The 18,900-nt window shown below is 35.3% G+C and overlaps 1 protein-coding gene across 1 annotated transcript in view; it reads left to right on the forward strand.

Annotated features, from left to right (window-relative positions):
- The window catches only part of KCNMA1 (potassium calcium-activated channel subfamily M alpha 1), a gene marked incomplete at both ends in the record, with an annotated part of 433,608 nt that overhangs the window by 410,791 nt on the left and 3,917 nt on the right, over positions 1-18,900 (forward strand). Inside the window, 6 exons of the mRNA XM_079535276.1 lie at positions 301-414; positions 3,659-3,789; positions 11,838-12,032; positions 13,511-13,629; positions 15,020-15,244; positions 17,335-17,363. Coding sequence (XP_079391402.1) covers positions 301-414; positions 3,659-3,789; positions 11,838-12,032; positions 13,511-13,629; positions 15,020-15,244; positions 17,335-17,363 — 813 coding nt within the window. The remainder of the gene's footprint in view (positions 1-300; positions 415-3,658; positions 3,790-11,837; positions 12,033-13,510; positions 13,630-15,019; positions 15,245-17,334; positions 17,364-18,900) is intronic.

Consider the following 18,900-nt stretch of genomic DNA (forward strand, 5'->3'; position numbering starts at 1 on the left):
AATTACCAAATTACTACCTTACTCTGTTTAAATGACCTATATTTCTGAAGGATTATGCTTTTAAGAAATTATTGTTGAAAATCAAGTTAATCTTTAAAAAAAAAAAGTCAGATGTCTTTATTGTTCTTCTCTTAAAAATAATGGATAGGAAATTCCTTGATGATGGTGTTGTTTTTTTTTAAATTTCTGTCATTATATCAATCAGCCTAAAAAGTTTTTTTCATTTTTATACAGACTTAATGTCTAAATATCTTTGATATTTTATTTTATTTTATTTTTTTATTTTATTTTATTTTTCAGGTTTTACACCCCCTGGTATGGATAGGTCATCTCCAGACAACAGTCCTGTCCATGGCCTGTTACGTCAACCCTCCATTACGACAGGAGCCAACATCCCTATTATAACAGAGCTAGGTAAGAAGAGCATTTATCCTATCATGTATGTTTCCCTGTCTTTTTTCCACTTTCCTTCTTATGTGGCATCAGGAAAATTCCCTATACTGCATGTTACACTGCCGTGTTTTCTGATAACTCCTTTGAATTGCTCGTTCCAAAGAAAGATTAGTAACAGCTGTTTCACTTTATTTGAACAACTGAAATGTATTTCTCTCTTTCCTCTATGTTTTCTCCATTTTCTTTAAACAAACTATCAGACAAGATGCTTTTTACCTAATGTAACAAATAAGCAGAGTTCTTTGGGATGAGGTTATAAAAAAAAACATCTCCAAAATACCCCATAGTAAGTATGAGCAGACATTTCCTGTGCATTTAGTCAATAGTAAAAGGCTATTTGTTTATCTCTTCATGGTCCAGAACTGTTTAATCATGTGTAACCAAACTCTGTATAACAGTATGAGATATTTTACCCCTGAGAATATGGTGATGGTAGGTAACCAGGCTCTGATTTCCACTCTGACTGTGGGTATTTATGTTGTCAAGTGGTGTGATGTGAAGTGCAGAAGCTGTTCTGCTTTTTCATGGCAAATACAAACTTGATTTGTGGTCCTTTGTCCTTTTATTTTCTTTTTCAGTTTTATTTTTTAGAGCCTTACCTGTCTTTTTCCCTTACTTTATTCTCTTTCTGTACTTTCTTTTCCCCCTAAATACTTTACTTACTAGCTAAGCCTGGCAAACTTCTGCCTTTGGTTTCAATCAGTCAGGAAAAAAACAGTGGAACCCACATACTAATGATAACTGAACTGGGTAAGAAGTGCCTTTTTCCTTCACATCACTGTCTTATTTTCCGTTGTTGTTGTTCTTACTGTCATCAGCTTTTTTTTTATTTATCTGGCTGTATCAGAGGGGCTACCCTCATGGCACTGCTTTGAATGTGTTTTATTTGTGGTTCTGGTTGAAATTGACTGTCTTGTTCTGGCCTATCTTAATGATTTTTTTTTTCACGCAGCATCAGTAAACCTTTGATCACACTCGTCTGACCTGCCGGCTGTTTTCATAGCACCTCTCACCAATTCATTTTCTCTGGCCTGGGCTCCCACCTCCTGGGCCCCTCCTCCCCCTGCCAATTTTTCTCTCCTTTTCTCTCTCTTTCTCTTTCTCTCTGTTTGTTATTTCAGCCTATTGTCAATTTGGTGGACATGCCTTAGCGGTGCTCAGAGGAAGTCAAAGAAGAAGTAAAAGATATCAGAAATGAACCCCCAATATCATACTTTCCCTTCAGCTATTTTTTTTTGGGGGGGAGTAGGCCATCTCTCTGAACCTTAGGTTTTGAAGCTGCAAAAAAAGCATTGAAGCTTCTGTGTTTTTCCCTCCCCATAAAGAGAGATTTCAGAAGCTTTTGTGAGCAGTGTTTGATTAGCATTTCCTGCGGTGCAGCAGCAGATGTCCAGGCCTACCTCACCCAGCTTAGAGACCTTTCATAGACATAGTAGCAGCTAACTTTCATCAGGCAGATAAAGATACTGGGGATAAAGCAGCACTCCCAGGATTCACATTGGATTTGTAGTACTGTGGAAGCTGACACCATGCATAACTAGTAAGCAGGTGTCAAAGTCAGGTATTAGTGTGCCAGATGTAAGCGGTAAAAGAATGCTACTGTCAATAGTGCCTGGTCACAGTGAGCAAATTAAACTAAGGCATGAGCTCTTCAAAAAGTACATTTTGAAATGATACATCAGGCTTTCAAATATTATTTTGCTCAAGAACCTGGAGGATAAATTGATAGCCATTATATAAAGAAAGGAATAGTGTGGATATTGGCATTTACTAGGGTGAAAGTTTTCAGCTCATATAGCACAACACTTCTCCATTTAAAATGCTGAGGAGTTATGTTTGCATGGTTACATCTGGAAGAGGGAAGATACGGTTTTTAAATCCTACTTCATCTCTGGTCCTGATTTGCTGTATGAACATAGCCAAGTGCTAGCTCAGCAAGAGAAAGATAGCAACGCTCATGCCTTTTAGAGGGGTATAACAAGCCTTTATCTGTAAATATTCATGTTTTGCTAGCAAACTGTGGCAAATTTGGTAGTATACACAGGCTGAGAGAGGAGTGGATAGAAAATGAAGCTACACAGGATGACCAGAATTGCAGACAGAATTCCTAAACTTAGAAGTCCAAAGCTAAAATCTGACCAATAGCAGCTGTCATGTTGATTTCTAAGCTCCCTGACTTGGATCAACAGATGGGCTCATGTAAGGATTAGGAGCATAGTCAAAGAATGCCATTGAAAATGCCAAAAACTTTTCTGAGTTTCCTTCCTTGCACAGGACTTTAAATTAATTTGTCATTTAATAAGATAAATATTATTTCAGTGACATTGCTAAGCAGTCCATGCTTTCATGTCTAAGGAGGGCTAATATGGAAATTGAATACGTAATGAAATATTATTCACTTGATAAGTTGATGTCAAGGAAATAACTATTTTTAGTGGTATGAAGTAGAGGCACAGAGCTTAGCTGTGACAATAAAATGCCAGAGAAAGTCTAAATGACAAATATTACTTTGTGCTTTTCTCTAGAGCAGTCCGATATAGATCCTTTTTCACACTGGCTAATACAGAATTTGTGGAAGTGAGGTTATAGAGACAAATATTTGAGCAAAAGGCAGTGTTGCAACAGAATAGTTGGAATATTGTTCATTCATTCAGATAAATGCATGTTAAAGGGATAGTTTATCCTCTTTTGAGCTGTAAATGCATTAACACCAGTCCAGTAAGAATCACAGCAACACATCTAACAGATGCCTGTGGGCTAAATTAGAGTTTTATGGGCAGCCTCTATTTCAGAAAGAGGTTTTGACTTGGTGTCTTGTGATGACATTTCACTGTACATGCATGCATACAACCTTAGCCACTATACCTGACCAATACCAGGATTATTTCAGTATATAGAAGAGCTGTGTGTATCCCTTTTGTGTGCAGGCAGACATTGCCACAAGGCTACTTTTACAGCAAAGGGATAGTCAACTACCAAGAGCGAGAGTCACCTCCCACTAGCAGGATACCGATAAAAAGATTTTTATATGTAAATGCACATTTTCACATCCATCTTGATTTCATTTTCAGTGACGTCAAAGGCACAAGTCTGTGTTTCCAGACATAAGCTGTTCCTTTTTCTTTCTGACTGTGTAATACGTAAGGTCATATACTGGTGACCTAGAGGCACTTTATGATTGTATTATTATGATTATTGTTTTCAGTAAATGATTCAAATGTTCAGTTCTTGGACCAAGATGATGATGATGACCCAGACACAGAACTGTACCTCACACAGCCCTTTGCATGTGGAACCGCATTTGCTGTCAGCGTGCTGGACTCTCTCATGAGCGCAGTAAGTGAACAAAACCTTTTTTTTTTTCCATCAGACTTATAGGGAAATAGTAAAAAATGTAATTCTTGTAGTGCAAATAGTCAGGAGAATATAGTTCCTAATGTCAAGAGAATTCCAGAACATTTACTAGAATTTTTTTCAGTTGGACCCAGAGACCTGCATCCAAAACAAAGAAGATACCTAGGACCACAATGAACCCACAGTTTTTAAAAGCAGAGTTTCCTATCCAACTTAAAGGGTAATAGTTTCCAAAAGCGTTGTATCTCCAAATTCAGTGCATTGGTCTATGCTCAATGTGCATAACACTGTGCAAAACAACCATATTTTAAACTTTTAATTTCTTCTAGCCCTTAGCAGTACTCTGGGTGCTGCAGGACACTGATAGAACTGTACTAAATACAAAAGCCATTGTGCACATCAAGTGGACTCTACTTTTGTGAAGAGAGGTTGTAATCCCTTTTTCAAATGAGTTGTCATATAAATCAGGCCATAAGTGCATGCTGGAACCTACAGATGGTGGCATTTAGTAATGCCTACACTAGGGTTTTGGTTTGCAGCTCTAGTACAGTTTCAAAGCAAACATCTTGGTCATATTCCTTTTCATCCTCCCTTGTTTCATATTGGCTTTTTTTCAGAACAGTTTTGCTCTGTAGGCTACACTTCAGAGGAACCTTAAGCTCTGTTAGAAGTAGCAAGGACATCTGAGTATAGGCTTTCTGAGCTCTCCCTGTAATACAGTTCCATGTTGCCAGCAATCATCTGTTGTAAACCTCACATAATATTAGAAATGAGCAGACTGATTTCTTTAAGAGCCAATTCTGACCTTCACCTAAATTCAGAATGAAGTTTTTTGCTTTTAAGAAAAATTCACAATGATCTTTGTTATTTGATACATTTGATATATTTGATTCATATTACAAGTTTATATACCTATTTCATTTTTTTATTCTCATTATTCTATATTTGCTATACATTCCATCCACAGCTGAATAGTATCAGTCTACACTGATAAAATTTTATTCTAATGCAGCGTAGGAGTTTGCAGTAAACTCAGAAAATACATTTTTTGAAGGTTATTGGCCATGTTTTGCAGACTTGACAAATTCAGAAAGCCTAAGCAAACACATCTAAACTTTGTACCTTCTCTAATTAAAATCTCTATGAATAATATATTTATCATTTTCTCCTTGTAAATGGGAATAATTTAACATGAAGATTCCAAACTGTTATACTGAGTACTGTTTATCTACTCACATTATTATCTAAAGCAATGTCTCTGGATGAATCTTTCTGAAGGCCATTTCCAGGGTTGTATTAATTCTTCTGATCGTGACTGGCATCCCCCCAAAAAGAAAGCAAAAGGTTATGGATGTCATTGCTTTCTTGTGCAAAGATACATGATCTAGATAACAGAGATTCTATCAGAAAAATAGAGAACATTACTCTTTAGAATTTTTCCTCAGAACTTGTCACATAATCCTCATAATATTTTAAGTTCTTGCTGCCTTTCATAGACTTCTAGTTTTTGGTAACATGTCCCTCCATTTCTGACATTTTTTCTTCAACAGACTTTTTTTTTCAAGCATTTTTCCTTTTAGGGGTCCTCCAAGGAAAGGAGTGTTTCTCAGTCAAACTATTTTACTTGCATTGTATTATCTCATTGGTTTTTGTTTTGTTTGTTTTCTAGAGTATGCTCATTTTTAGGAAATAATATCTATTTATTCTGCCTAGTTTCTACCCAGTAGTGGCAAAGTAAAATCAAAATCTGAAACTGTGAGATCAACAGTTATTTTTTCATCCTATTAGTTACACAGGAATTCTGTGCTGTAAGGAAATAATGCACCTCACGCTGTTCTTTGCCAGCTCATTTTGAGGGAAGAAAATAGTTCAATATTCAATCCACTTAGTGATTCAATTTTATTGTTACTTAATTTTTATAGCAAAGTTCCAACTTATGATCTCTGTTGTTATTTCAGGAATGTGAATACCTCACATGGGCTAAAATACAAATGCACAATGGATTAACTGCTCCATTAAGAATGAATCGCTTTTTACATTGTTGGAGTTTTGTAGTAAAACAGCTATAAGAAAGATTAGATAATAGAATAAGATTAGACAGTGGAATAATATTCATGCATGCAGTATTCTTTCTGACTTACAGACAACTTAAAAATTACATATGGAGGTTTATGCAAAGAAAAAGAGAGGCAAAAGAAGTACTGCACAGTAATCCTTTTGTATGGGCTTCTATGCCGAGTTGTATTCACAAGTCATATTGCTAGATATGGTACTTCAGTTAAACTATCAAGTTATTGAATGTTAATTCAAAAGTATTAAATGGCATTGATTATTCCTGTTTTTTATATAAATGTATTAATATAGGAATAGTGGATTAAGAAATCTCAGAAAGTACGGTTACTTTCTGATTCAAATTTGAATACTGGAAGGCACTATCTTCTGCTGGTTTCATGTTATTTCCTATAAAATGACAATACTGTACACTTCAAATTTGAAGTCATGTTATTTTCTTACTTGAAAGGTAAAAGGCTTAACAAAGTTCACTTTACAAAAGACTGCCTACAGGCTATCTAGTTTGTCCTCTGCAGCAAAGGCAATATATTCCAAAGCCTGTGTTTCACAATGTGGTAGTTTGAAGATCATTGCTCAGAAGATAATAATGAGCTCAAAAACTGCAGTGTCCTTTCAATGATTTGGTAACAGAGGTCTCCTCAGGCTTCAGCAGAAGTGTATGAGTGTACTCTGTATGAAGACTGCACGCATGGTTCATGTTTTAAGTGAACAGTGACTACTGTTAAATCATGCCAGCTAAGCATTATTGTCTCTCCAAAGAGACATCTACTGCCATCAGTGACTTGAATGATATATGAATAATTGTAATGTCATAACACGTGCAAACCCAGTGAAAGAATATATGCAGTTTTTTAGCCTCGAGGTGAGGCCACTCCTGAAAAGCAAAGTCATCACCAAATTGAACATAATTGAAAATCATTAGATTGGAATGTATAAAAAAGATAGCTTAAGAAAAACAAGGTTTGGTGGTTGTTTTTTTGTTTTGTTTTGTTTTTGTGAACTTTTTCCTTTTCTGGGTGATAATGACATAATTATAACAGATAATCCTGCGCATGCAAACTAATTAGTTTTATAAATGCAGTACCTTTAAATATTTGCAATGTTGGCTTGAGAGCCAAAGCTTGTCCATGTCTCCTTTTGGTCCTGAAGCTTACACCTACCAAATAGTGCCAGAGCCTAGAGGCAAGGATCTCCAGAAACAGACTGCAGTTTAACAACCGGTATTATAGAATTTATTTCCTTGTGCTATTACCTTGGGTCTTGCTTTTTCTTTTATATTACAAAATCCTATTCCTTTTTTTTTTAAAAAAAAAAAAAAAAAAAGCTTAACAGTGAAAAAGAATAACAGTTCAAAGCTACAAAGCTACTTTACTGTATATCTTGTATTCAAGAGTTCTCCCTTCCTCAAGAGTTTCTCATAGTCGCACATAGTCTCATTATGCAGAAAAGAAACTGTTTTAATCTATAACACGGACATTTTGGAACATGAGTCTTGTGCAAGTCAGCAAACAGCATCTTTTAGCTCAAACTGCTCAAAACTTCTTTAAAGTTTGGACAGTATTTTGGGAACCAATCCATTTTCAGACACTAAAACCCTGCTGTTACTTTTCTGCTCTTCATTCTATCTCAAACACGTTTGTTCTTAGTAGAAGTCCTTGATGTTGGCTTAGTCAGTCTTTATGTTTGCATGTAAATTATCTGTTTATCAGAATTCCTCCAGTTGGAAAAAGAAGTTAAAAAAATTATTTGAAAAAGATATTAAAAAACTGCATGCAGTGGAGGAGTTGCATTCTTAGAATGAACTCATAAAAAAAAAAAAAATAGCATGCTAGCAAACATAAAAAATGGCAGATATGGCTTGGAAAATGACAATTTCAGAGTAATTATAAATGAAAAGCAAAATGCCATTAACGTTAAAGCAATGTTATTAAAAGATGTGCTAATTTCTGGTTAAATTTTCTGTGAAGGACCAATTAGTTGAAGAGACTTGACAGCCTCAACTGCAAAATATAAGCACTCTGGTAATTATACTTTAAAAAATAATTGAACAAAAAGGAAAGGGTCCCCAAATCATTGGAAAGAGCTACTATACACTTCAGGCGCGTAGGCTAGGTGGCAGTGCTAGCTCAGATATCTGTGCCAGAATTTCCTTGTTATTTGCTCACTTTTAGTGTCTATGATGCATTTTCTTTTTTCTTTATTTAGCCTGTACCGTGTCATATTCTCACTGTGGATGCTGATTACAGTGACACTATGCAGATGTTCATTATAGGGTAAAGTTAATGGCAGGAGCAAACAAATATATTTTCAGCTATGATTTAACAGCCAAGAAAAGTAATTCACTGCCATAACTGAAGAATGTCGTGTTGTACTTTAAGTACAGCAGCACCTTTCCAAAGTGATTCTGTAGAGTGTTTCTTTACAAGTACTGGCATATCCAGGCCATGTACCCTCCCACAGAGCAAGTACGAGATCACTCTCAAATTAATTTCAGTGTATTATTATTCCAAAGGAAATGGATATCAGCTAGTTCAGCTTTTCAGCGTTATAATCATAGAAATCATAGAATCATAGGAATGATTTGGATTGGAAAGGCAAACATGAAGATCAATGTTCCGCAATTCCAAACCAGCAAGAGGTTGTAAAGGGAGTATGATTTTTGTGACAATCAAAAGCAAAGAAAGATAGGATTTTCCTGAGGAGTGTTAAATCAAAGTACGGGAAGAAGCAACACTATTTAGCAAAAGATGCCAAGTTACCACTTCCTTTTCACCCATCCTTGCTTGGTTGCAGGTGGGCAGTTTCTGGTCATCTGCAGCGCTAACACTATCCATCCTGAAAGCTGGAATCTTTACACTCATTGACAGAAATTGAAGAAAACAATCATTTGGCTGCACTCATCCATCTGATTAAATGGTGACATCCATATCAGTCATGGTCTGAAACCCAAATTAAGCCGTTGTTCAAAAATTAATGTTTCCTTCTTTGCTAATAAGTATCTTAGCTTTACCTTAACATTTGTCTAGCAGTGAGAGGCCTTTGTTGCATGACAACATTCTGCTATGTTGACAATAGGCTGGATTCTTTTCCCTTTTGCACCAGTTTCATTGCAGTTTATGGCTTTTAGAGTTGCTCATGGTTGGCATGTAAGTCAGAATTGGGCCCATCTTTTCTTAGTTGTAATGGACATTGGGGAGGTTAATTTTATTTTATTTTACTTTACTTACTTTTATTTTCATTTTCATTTTATTTAATTCCTATTAATAACTTTATGACAGGTGCCTGCCTTGATACGTCACTTAAAATTTGTCTCTCATTTCTCTGTTTAATATGAGATCTATGGTACAATGAGCAAAGTGGCCCCATTGTAATTTCTTAGTAGACCATTCTCTAGTGAGCTGTAACTGAGGGTAGTTGTGTACTTGCACAGTACAAAATGCAAATGATGTAAGGTTATATGTGTTTAAATCTTGGATTCTGGCTATAGAAGCTGTGATTTCCATTACAGAATAAAGAGAGAATGAGGTATAAGTCAGGAAATTTTGGTCTAATTATACCTATCTCCTTAAAGAGCATTAAAATCTTTAGTATGTCTTCAGACTTTTGCATGTTTTGCCAATCACTCCAAGTCATCAAGCTATGAAAATGTTATTTTACACAGATCAACAACTTTCACTCTTAGAGTAGCTGAACATTACTTGTCAGACTTGGCTACAGTGTAATGAGCTTATTAACCAGACTTGAAAAAAAGTCTACCTGTGGAACCATGTATTACTTTTTCTCCCTATATCATCTTGATTCATAGCAGTAAAACTAAAAATATTATTTTTGAATAAATTCTGTGAACATGTATGATTTAAGTGCCATATAGAAGCATGTTTTTACTGATAGGTCTTTTCCAGTTTCTATTATACAATGTCTCCAACCTCTAGATCTGTCAGTGTATGTCTTTATATATATGAAGTTGGTGTCAAGAAACATTGCTGATTAAACTACAGGAGCTAAGGAATTATGCTAATTATTTTAATTCTGATTGGTAAATAATATACACTGGCAAAGGCCAAGAAAAGAGACCAAACTTAATGCAGATCTGTCGATTCTGAGATTTTCTTATTTCTGGAAAAGTATAGCAAGTTGCCAAAATAAAGCAGCTCCGATTCTTACCTCCGTGAAATCAAGTAAGAAGTAATTAACTGAAGAATAAATAAACATTAATACCTGATTGTCTTACCTGTCACCACTGCAGTTCCCATTAAGCATCATATAATCCATATAATTCCAGACTTTCCTTCTTGCAAGGAGTCACAATGATTTTACTTTATGTTAAGAAAAGTTTGCGTTACCCTTGAATTATTACACATTTCATCCACACATGTATGAGCTGGTTTGAGATTAGCTGTTGTTTTAGAGTAATTCCTCCTGCTAGTATCAGACTACCGTCACAGTACACTTTGTATTTAAAAACATGTACTGCCATACTGAGGTTAAATTAAAATATTTGGGAGCTGATATGATGCAAGTATTTGGTTTAGGGTTTGCATGATAATAATAGTATTTTCCTCTCATTTTAATTTTTGTCAACAGGTGAATGGCATATATGCCTATGTAAATAAGCAGAGAAGCAGCTTGAAGTTATGAAATTTCGATGTAACAGTGAAAAATGTTGCCACATAGCATTCATTTTCTTCTGTTTTATCTGTCAGCTCAAGTAAACAATAGAACTGAGGTTTCATTATGCAAAGAAAGAATATCAAAGCAACATGAACAGGGAGCCAGTTCTGTGTTTTGATCTCAGAATAAAACATTTCAACCTGTACCTCAGTTTACTGTGTGTTACAAACAATTGCATTATATGGGAAAAGGAATGAATTTCAATGAAAAGTATTATTGAGGTCTTTGCACAACAAGCATTGTTTGAGAATGCAGTATTCGTTTTCATGTAATTTGATTACATTTGGTCCAAGTCCTAAAATCAACAAAAGTCATAAATCTAATAATGTGAATCCCATGTATACTACAGTTAGCTCATTTTCTTTTCATATGCTGCACTTGGAAAGCTTCTGAAAACCCAGACATTGGTGTCATTGTAAATGATGGTGTCTTGTTTTTCTGGTGATCATTATTTTTTGCCCAGTACATTGCACTGCAGATACTTAACTGTGTATCTCTGAACTATACTAGTATACTTTTAAGTGAACTTGAAAGTCATTCATCTGGCATTAAATTAATATTTAAAATGCTCATTGTTTGCCTGACAGACCAGCAATGCTACAGATGCTGGCAAAATGTCAGTGTGGAGTAAATCTTTCCTAATAAACCACACTTACCCAATACCCTAGAGTTTTTTAAAAGGACCACCAGGATCCCAAACTCATCATACATTTATCTGGAATGAACTCAAGATGTTTAATTGATACATGCTTATGTCTGAACACTGTCAAGTCTCGTAATAAGATGTTTAGTACAATACCTCAGTTAGACTGCTAGAGTCCAGCCACAGTAATAAGTAATGACATTTGCAGCACAAAGGCAGCTCCCCAACGAATTGGTGACAAGAGTAAAAAGGCAATCTAGCCTGTGTAAGCTTTAAATGTGGTCTGAATTTTACAATTACATGTCCTAAAGCCCATTATTAGACATGAAGGCAATGAGAAGGAGAGCAGTCATTGCATCACTACTAACGCCAATTATAGGAAACATAAATCATTCAAATTTTTGTACTTTAATAAAAATCAACCAGAATTGGTGTTTAAAAGGAAGGATCTAGTATAGAAGCCTAATGGGATAGAAGAAAATAGAGTAATTGGAGGCTGCTGTCTTTTCACTTTCTATATAAAATTATTTGAAGAGACAGCCAAGAACTTTAAACAGCAGAAACCCAGAAAAGTTGTAATTTGGATGTCTTCAGTTGTGACTTTAATGGTGTTTGCTTAAAGAGCTTTCTTTTATCTCTGCAGACATACTTCAATGACAATATCCTCACACTGATACGGACATTGGTAACAGGAGGAGCCACACCAGAGCTGGAAGCACTGATTGCCGAGGAAAATGCTTTGAGAGGAGGTTACAGCACACCCCAGACACTTGCAAACAGGGACAGGTGTCGAGTTGCTCAGTTGGCTTTGTACGATGGGCCATTTGCAGACTTAGGGGTAAGAGCATGAGACACATGTAGGACCAAAGCTGGTATGAAGTCTATTTATTTTCTGTAAGAGTGAATTAAAAATCTATCGTAGTGCATGATTTCTGTTAGTTAGTTTCAAATAATAAAGCTTTTAGATGGCTTGACACTTTAATACATGGGGTGTCAGGTTTGCTCTTATTCTTTTTAAGATGTTATATGACTTGCTGGTCTACTTTCCTGAGTATTTCAAGCAGAGTGAAAAGTCCTATGGCTCTTCTTACTCATTTAAAGATATGCATGAGCTGACTTGGAGAAAATAACCATCCTACTAATAATCCAGTCTATATATGAAAATATCTGTACCCTTATTGGGTTTTGATGAGTTTTTTTAGTCTCTGCATAGAGCTTTAATTTCTTCTAATACACTTATTGTCTGGCAAACAAAACTATGATGTTTTTTTGTTTGTTTGTTTCTGAATGGACTAAAATACTTGTGAAATCCTAGTTTTCTGACACTTTCACTCAACTATCCTAAGAGGAAAATTAAAATTTTAAAGTAGAACATTTAAAAAAAATGGCATGCTTGGATAAAGTAGTATTTAAAAATGTTTTCTGGGCCAAATCTTGTACTCTTCTTGAGAAACACCAGATTAAGAATTAAAGCCAATGAGAGCACACAGATGGAAGTAAAAAATCTGTCAATACCTGTAAAGCTCCATTCATAGTTGAGACTAGTAGCTCATCAAAACATATGGGCACTCAGAATAACATTTTCACAAATAAAATGAAAAATACCAGTCCAACTGCTGCTTTGCCAGATCTTCAACTGCATTGTGTCAATGAACACTGAATGTATTGAACACTCACCATTACTTAAGAATCAATATTTTAAATATACAAATTATCAAATATAAATTAATGCTTTTGCTACTCAAGGCAATAATTTTATACTGCTTATGAAATAGGCATACTTATCATCACTATTTTAAAGTGGGAGATATGTAATTATTTAACTCTTCAGATCCCTTGTTTTGGTTGCTCTCCTCAGTGAGTTTGTCAAGATGATAACATGGCTGCTGCCTAAAAGGGTCACAAATACTAACAATTTTAAAACTATAATTTATGTAATTTGTAGAATTATGCATTCTTTAATACCAAAATTTGCATTTCCATCTTAAAACAGATCATTAACTTTTGCCAGTTTAGTAACTTTGCATGGATCTAGGCTCTCCAAAATAATGATCTCTTGAAGTAATTACTTATTTGAAGTAAAACATTTAGTTTATTCATTTGCTTTGATAAAAGATTCTCATTTGTGACACAAACAGGCTGTCTATACATTGTCATTTTGGTACAAACTCCTACTGAAAATCTACTTCTCTGTCACGGTTTTAAATAAGAAAAGAGGAAAAAAAAAAAAAACAACAGCAAGTGTTTCTTTTTTCTTATTTTTTCTTTTTTTTTCCTTTTCTTTTTTTTTCTTCTTTTTTTCTTTTCCTTTCCTAGGATGGAGGCTGTTATGGAGATCTATTTTGTAAAGCACTGAAAACATATAACATGCTTTGCTTTGGAATTTATCGATTAAGGGATGCTCATCTAAGTACTCCCAGCCAATGCACTAAACGGTAAGTGTGATCTTAGAACATCTCTCTCACTGTTCTTCATACTTCTGGATGAGGATATCCTAATGCCTGTAAGAGATCTAAATAAGTAGATTTCTTCTATTTTTTTTTTTTTATAATTTTGCAGCAAAAGCTAAATCTTTGAATACTTTGTGGTAACACTTTAGGGAATTGAAGTCATAGGTTTTATATAATTACCATTTCCTCCCATAAATGTAGATTCCTCTGTTAATAGGCTGCATTTTAACTCTGGTAAAACTGAGGCTGAACTCAGTACTTTGAACAGAATGGATACATTTCAATCTTTGCAACCCAAAGGCTATTTGGCAGCTTACTTGAAATGTGCACCCACTAGAAATATGCACATAAACCCACATCAGAACTATCATAAGTATGCCATCCATTACTATTTCATTCTTTACAAAAAGCATTGGCTAGACATGGGAATAAATAGACATGGGAATAAATAGACATGGGAATAATAAGCAACACTGCATCCCACTGAAGTGGTTTCATCCATAACAATTTTGATGGAATGTTTAGAAAAATGATTTTCAGTTTAGATTTACTCTGTACTTGCTTTATTTGGGATTATTAGTTGAATTAATGTGACTATAGTCTCTGAAGCAGTTAAACTAGATATCTTGCTAACATTGAATTTGAAAAGAATTTGTGTGTTTCAGAATTCTTACCATTCATTTCTTATAAAGAAAGTTCCTATTGCCTTGTTCAAATACAATGCATCTATACACATGAAAGATTTTAGCAGTAAGATCAAAAAGCCTTTACTGTCTTTGAAAGAGGTTTGGTTGCAGGTGGGGGATCATTGAGGTTGACAAAGTTTTTATTTCAGGCCTGTATATGTATATTTATCAATATAGGATCCTTGTATTTTTCTTTGTCATGAAACTGTGGTCATGAAACTGACCACAAAGGTGAAATGAAAAAAGGAATTAACTTTACTTATTTTTCCTAATCTGTTTTATGTGTAGTGGTAATACGAGCAACAGTTGATACTATTATATTATATTTAAGTAAAATCCAGCTTTAAGTGTCATTTCTGGTAGGTATATTGTTTTTTGTATCAGTTTACTAGAGGCAATGCATTCCAAAGCAGCTAGAGAAAGGAGGATAAGCTGTATGCTGTGCTTTCAGAAAAATCATGATGTGGCTTCCTTGGAGAACATCCTACTAAGTCAACATGTCTGTTCCACTAAGCAAACTTTCAGAGTGATATCTGACATAAGATGGCACTGAAAAAAGTGTGGTATTATGTGAACTGTAATCACGTACACATTCAAGAAACAGAAATCTTTATAAATGTTCATGGGATGTCCATCTCTAGAGGAAATTTTTGGTTGAAATCTAAACATTCTTCCCTCTTTCTTTGCAGTTATGTTATCACAAACCCACCATATGAGTTTGAGCTTGTGCCGACAGACTTGATCTTCTGTTTGATGCAGTTCGACCACAACGCTGGCCAATCCCGGGCCAGTCTTTCTCATTCCTCCCATTCCTCCTACTCTTCCAGCAAGAAGAGCTCATCAGCTCACTCCATCCCATCAACAGCAAACCGACCGAACCGCACCAAGACCAGGGATTCCCGGGAAAAACAGAAGTATGTGCAGGAAGATAGACTTTGATATGTGTATCTGCTCCCACTGTGTGTGAAACTTGCATTCACCACCCATTCTCCCCAATTAATGTTTCCAACAGTAATGTTCCCTGTTTTCCCATGGAGCTCTCCCTTTTTGTACACATATTTTGCATATGTATGACAGTGTGCATGTGGTTGTCATTTTTATTTCACCACCATAAAACCCTTAAGCACAACAGCAACAAAGCAGACGGACCAAAAGTTATTTATAATACTAGGGGAGAAAAAAATCTAAAACCAATAGGCACACTGAAAACATAAATAACTCACTGCAGTTACCTAGATATCAGAAAATAGATTATATTTAACATGAACACTTGTTTTTGGTGTTAGACTTACACAAAAAAAGTCATTTAGTGCAGAAGTGTTGATGTATTTTGCAGTAGGTTTTTATAACTGCATCTACAGGAGTTGATACATTTATATGAAGCTTATGAAATTCACCTATTGCCAAAAAAAAAAAAAAAAAAAAAAGCCCACAAAAACAATAGCACACCTACTGCTTTTTCACTAGCTAAGCTTAAATTATAATATAGCACTTGTGCTCTTTGTATAGGTTATTGTTAAGCACCTGCTGTATACCAAAGCAACATCAGGGACTTTTCTGCTTCTTTGAAGACTTTCTCTAAAATACTAGCATTTTGGAGTTAGTGTTTTTTTTCCCTTTAACATTGACATTGTCTGGGCATAGAGTTGTAAAACTCCAATCGTTTAATTTAAGTTTAGAAAGCGTCTAATTGCATATTAAATTATTATTCTGTCTATTTATACTGCCACATGAATAGCTATATTTTCTTTCACTTTTGACATTTGGGATAAAAAGCCATATGTATCATAAATATTGGATGTAAGTCATTAAAAATTGCCTTGCTGGGACTTTTACGTCTTTAAAAGGTGAATTAGTCACCTTATGTACAGAATAAATAATGTTCAGAAAAGAGCAAGCATTTTTCTATGCTTAAGTATCAGTTCCCAGGGGACTTTATTCCTTTCCCCAGATGGTAGTTTAACTTTTCAAAGGTAGAGTGGTGGTATAAATCTTCCAATGAGAGTCCTAATTTGCAAAGATCCTCCAGAAATCCCAAGCCATGTTTTAGCCAGTTCTTTTCAGCAGGTATGCCAGTACATGGTAAGCAGGAATACGTGGGAGGACAACTGAGTGCCTTTAAGATCTGTGAGCTTCCTTCCCATTTGGGAAGAAAAGATGCTGTGCCAAAATGGCTAATGAATGAGCAGAACAAGAGAGCTGGGGTGGAAACATACACTGTACTGAGGCATCATGTTCTAGGCACTTGTGTATTCTTACCAATGACTCACCCAGCCAAACAGAGCTTGTTGCAAGAAGTTACATAAAGTAGAGGAAATAAACCTATCCTAGGGAGCCACAAAAATGGTACTTGAGGCTTATTTTTAAATTTCAAATGCCAACCTTCTGAAATCTAGAAATAGTTCTAGGCTGTGTGAAGAAGTTCCCTGGGTGATGGGTAGGAAGGCTGGAAACTTGTACCACCTTCACTGTCTACCCAGCAAGAAAGCATGCAGAGAGAAAAAAAAAAAACATACTTGGATATGGGAGTGATTAGCATTGCATCTGCCAGACAAGGTGCTTTTATGGTTAGTGTTGTTTTTTACCTTCCCCTTCCCCAAGCATGGTAATTTTGAAGATTTGCTTGCTGTGTGAATTGACAATGAAGCCAAGCACTTTTACTGACAAAACCTGTAACCATATAAGTGGGCTACAGAGAGCCACTGCACAGTATTAAGCATAACAATTGGAATACAGTATATATGTGTGTGTGCATTCAAATGCAGCTGTGAGTCCTGTCAGTGAAATATGTTGCAAATTTTGGTTGCTCACCTACAAATCAATATATTACAGTTGCTTTTGATCATAAAGACAAATTCATGTTTTTCTTTTTGCAAAGAAAGATACCGTGTTTTGCCCTGAGAATATTTATTTCTACAAGGATGTGCCAGTTAAAGTGCTCTACAGGAAATATGAAAATTTAAAAGCATTGTAAAACTTACATAGCTTACTTCTTTTTCTAAAGTGCAACAAGGATGAATAGAATGGGCCAAGGTATGACAATTAATGGTTCTGCATGACCTAGCAACTGCTGTGGGTTTCCTTCTATAACTTTGTCCTTGTGAAAACTTGTGGAATTAAACAAAAAAGTAGTTAAAAACTTTATTCAGTTACTGGTTTGTTTGTTTCTTTGTTTGGTTGTTGTTTGTTTTTTTTTTTTGCCTTTATTTTTCACTCCAATCCAGAAGTAAAACTGGCTGCTGCTGCTGCTGCTGCTGTTGCTCAACCCTGTTTTATTTTTATCCTCTCATCAGCTTGCCTTTCTAATTGCACGTGTCCTCTTATAAACATCCAGGTTCCTACTCAATGAAGATGCCTATCCTGGTGCAGACATTAATTTCTCATTCCTCATTCCAGCTCCTTTCTTCCCCTCTTTTCTCTCCCATCCCTTGTGTATGTTCATGAGCATCTTTTTATGTTGGCAATATTAACTGAAGATAATGGAGAACAGTTATGCATTTTGGAAGAATGTTAATGGTTTTGACACCAAAATGCATTCCCATTAATGTTTTATCTGGTTTCCATTTAGTAGAGGAAGGAAGGGTGTTAATATGAAGCCAGTTGTCACCTACTAAATAATAATGATTTTATTAAAAAAATAGTAAATGTGCAGCTCAAATAGGAGACATATTAACAGTCTACATTAGAGAAACAATTTGTCTTCTTTGTGAGCAAAAGAAGAAGAATGCCTAATATGGGTGAAAATCTAAATTCTTTTGATCATTCTGAAATCTAATTTTCTTCTTCTTCTTCTGATCTTAAGTCTGCAGAATTAGTTCTTACTTTCAGTTATTCCATTCAATTTTCACATTAAATATAGTCATACAGACCAACAGTTGTTTATTGAAGAGATGAAGATGTTCTGACGTGGATATACTGATGAAATTGGAAGGCTGGTCATTAAATGTAGAGGATCTGGCACCTGGCACACCTACAAGATATTTGGCATGAGCTCCCACTGGTGGAGTCAGACATTTTCCATTCTCAAAGGTAGAATTTGTTTTGCAACCTAAAAAAACCAAAAAAATCAACTAAAGCAAGTCCAGAATAGTATTTTGTCCCAAAATTTTAGCTGCCTAGGATCAAACTAAAGGCCTTGACAGGGAGCAAGAATAATTTCTTCCTTCTCTTTTCCTGCAAATTACTTCCTACCTACCTCATATAAAATATTCATCTGCCAAACAAGAATTTTAAAGTAGGTGGAGAAACTTTTATTTTTCTAATAAAGGAAGAAATTGTGCAGCAGAATTTTTGGCTTAATTTTGAGCAAGTGAGTAATTTGTGGGACAACCCAAATGCATCCCTTTCAGCCTCATTTGAAACTGGTGTCACAAAATAAAAAAATACGAATCCTTTTTTAAACAACTGTAAGGTAATCTGGGATTATGGTGAGAATACAGACTCAGTAAAATTTAGCATCATCTTTAGCTGGTACTTTCTTCACCTCTGCCCTATTCAGAAGGTTTTTCACAGTGACATTTATTCAAATGTGGTTACTCAGGCCAGAATTTTTAAAGACAGGGAAAAAAAA

The sequence above is a fragment of the Tetrao urogallus genome (genome assembly GCF_951394365.1).
Source record: "Tetrao urogallus genome assembly, chromosome: 5".
NCBI lineage: Eukaryota > Metazoa > Chordata > Aves > Galliformes > Phasianidae > Tetrao > Tetrao urogallus.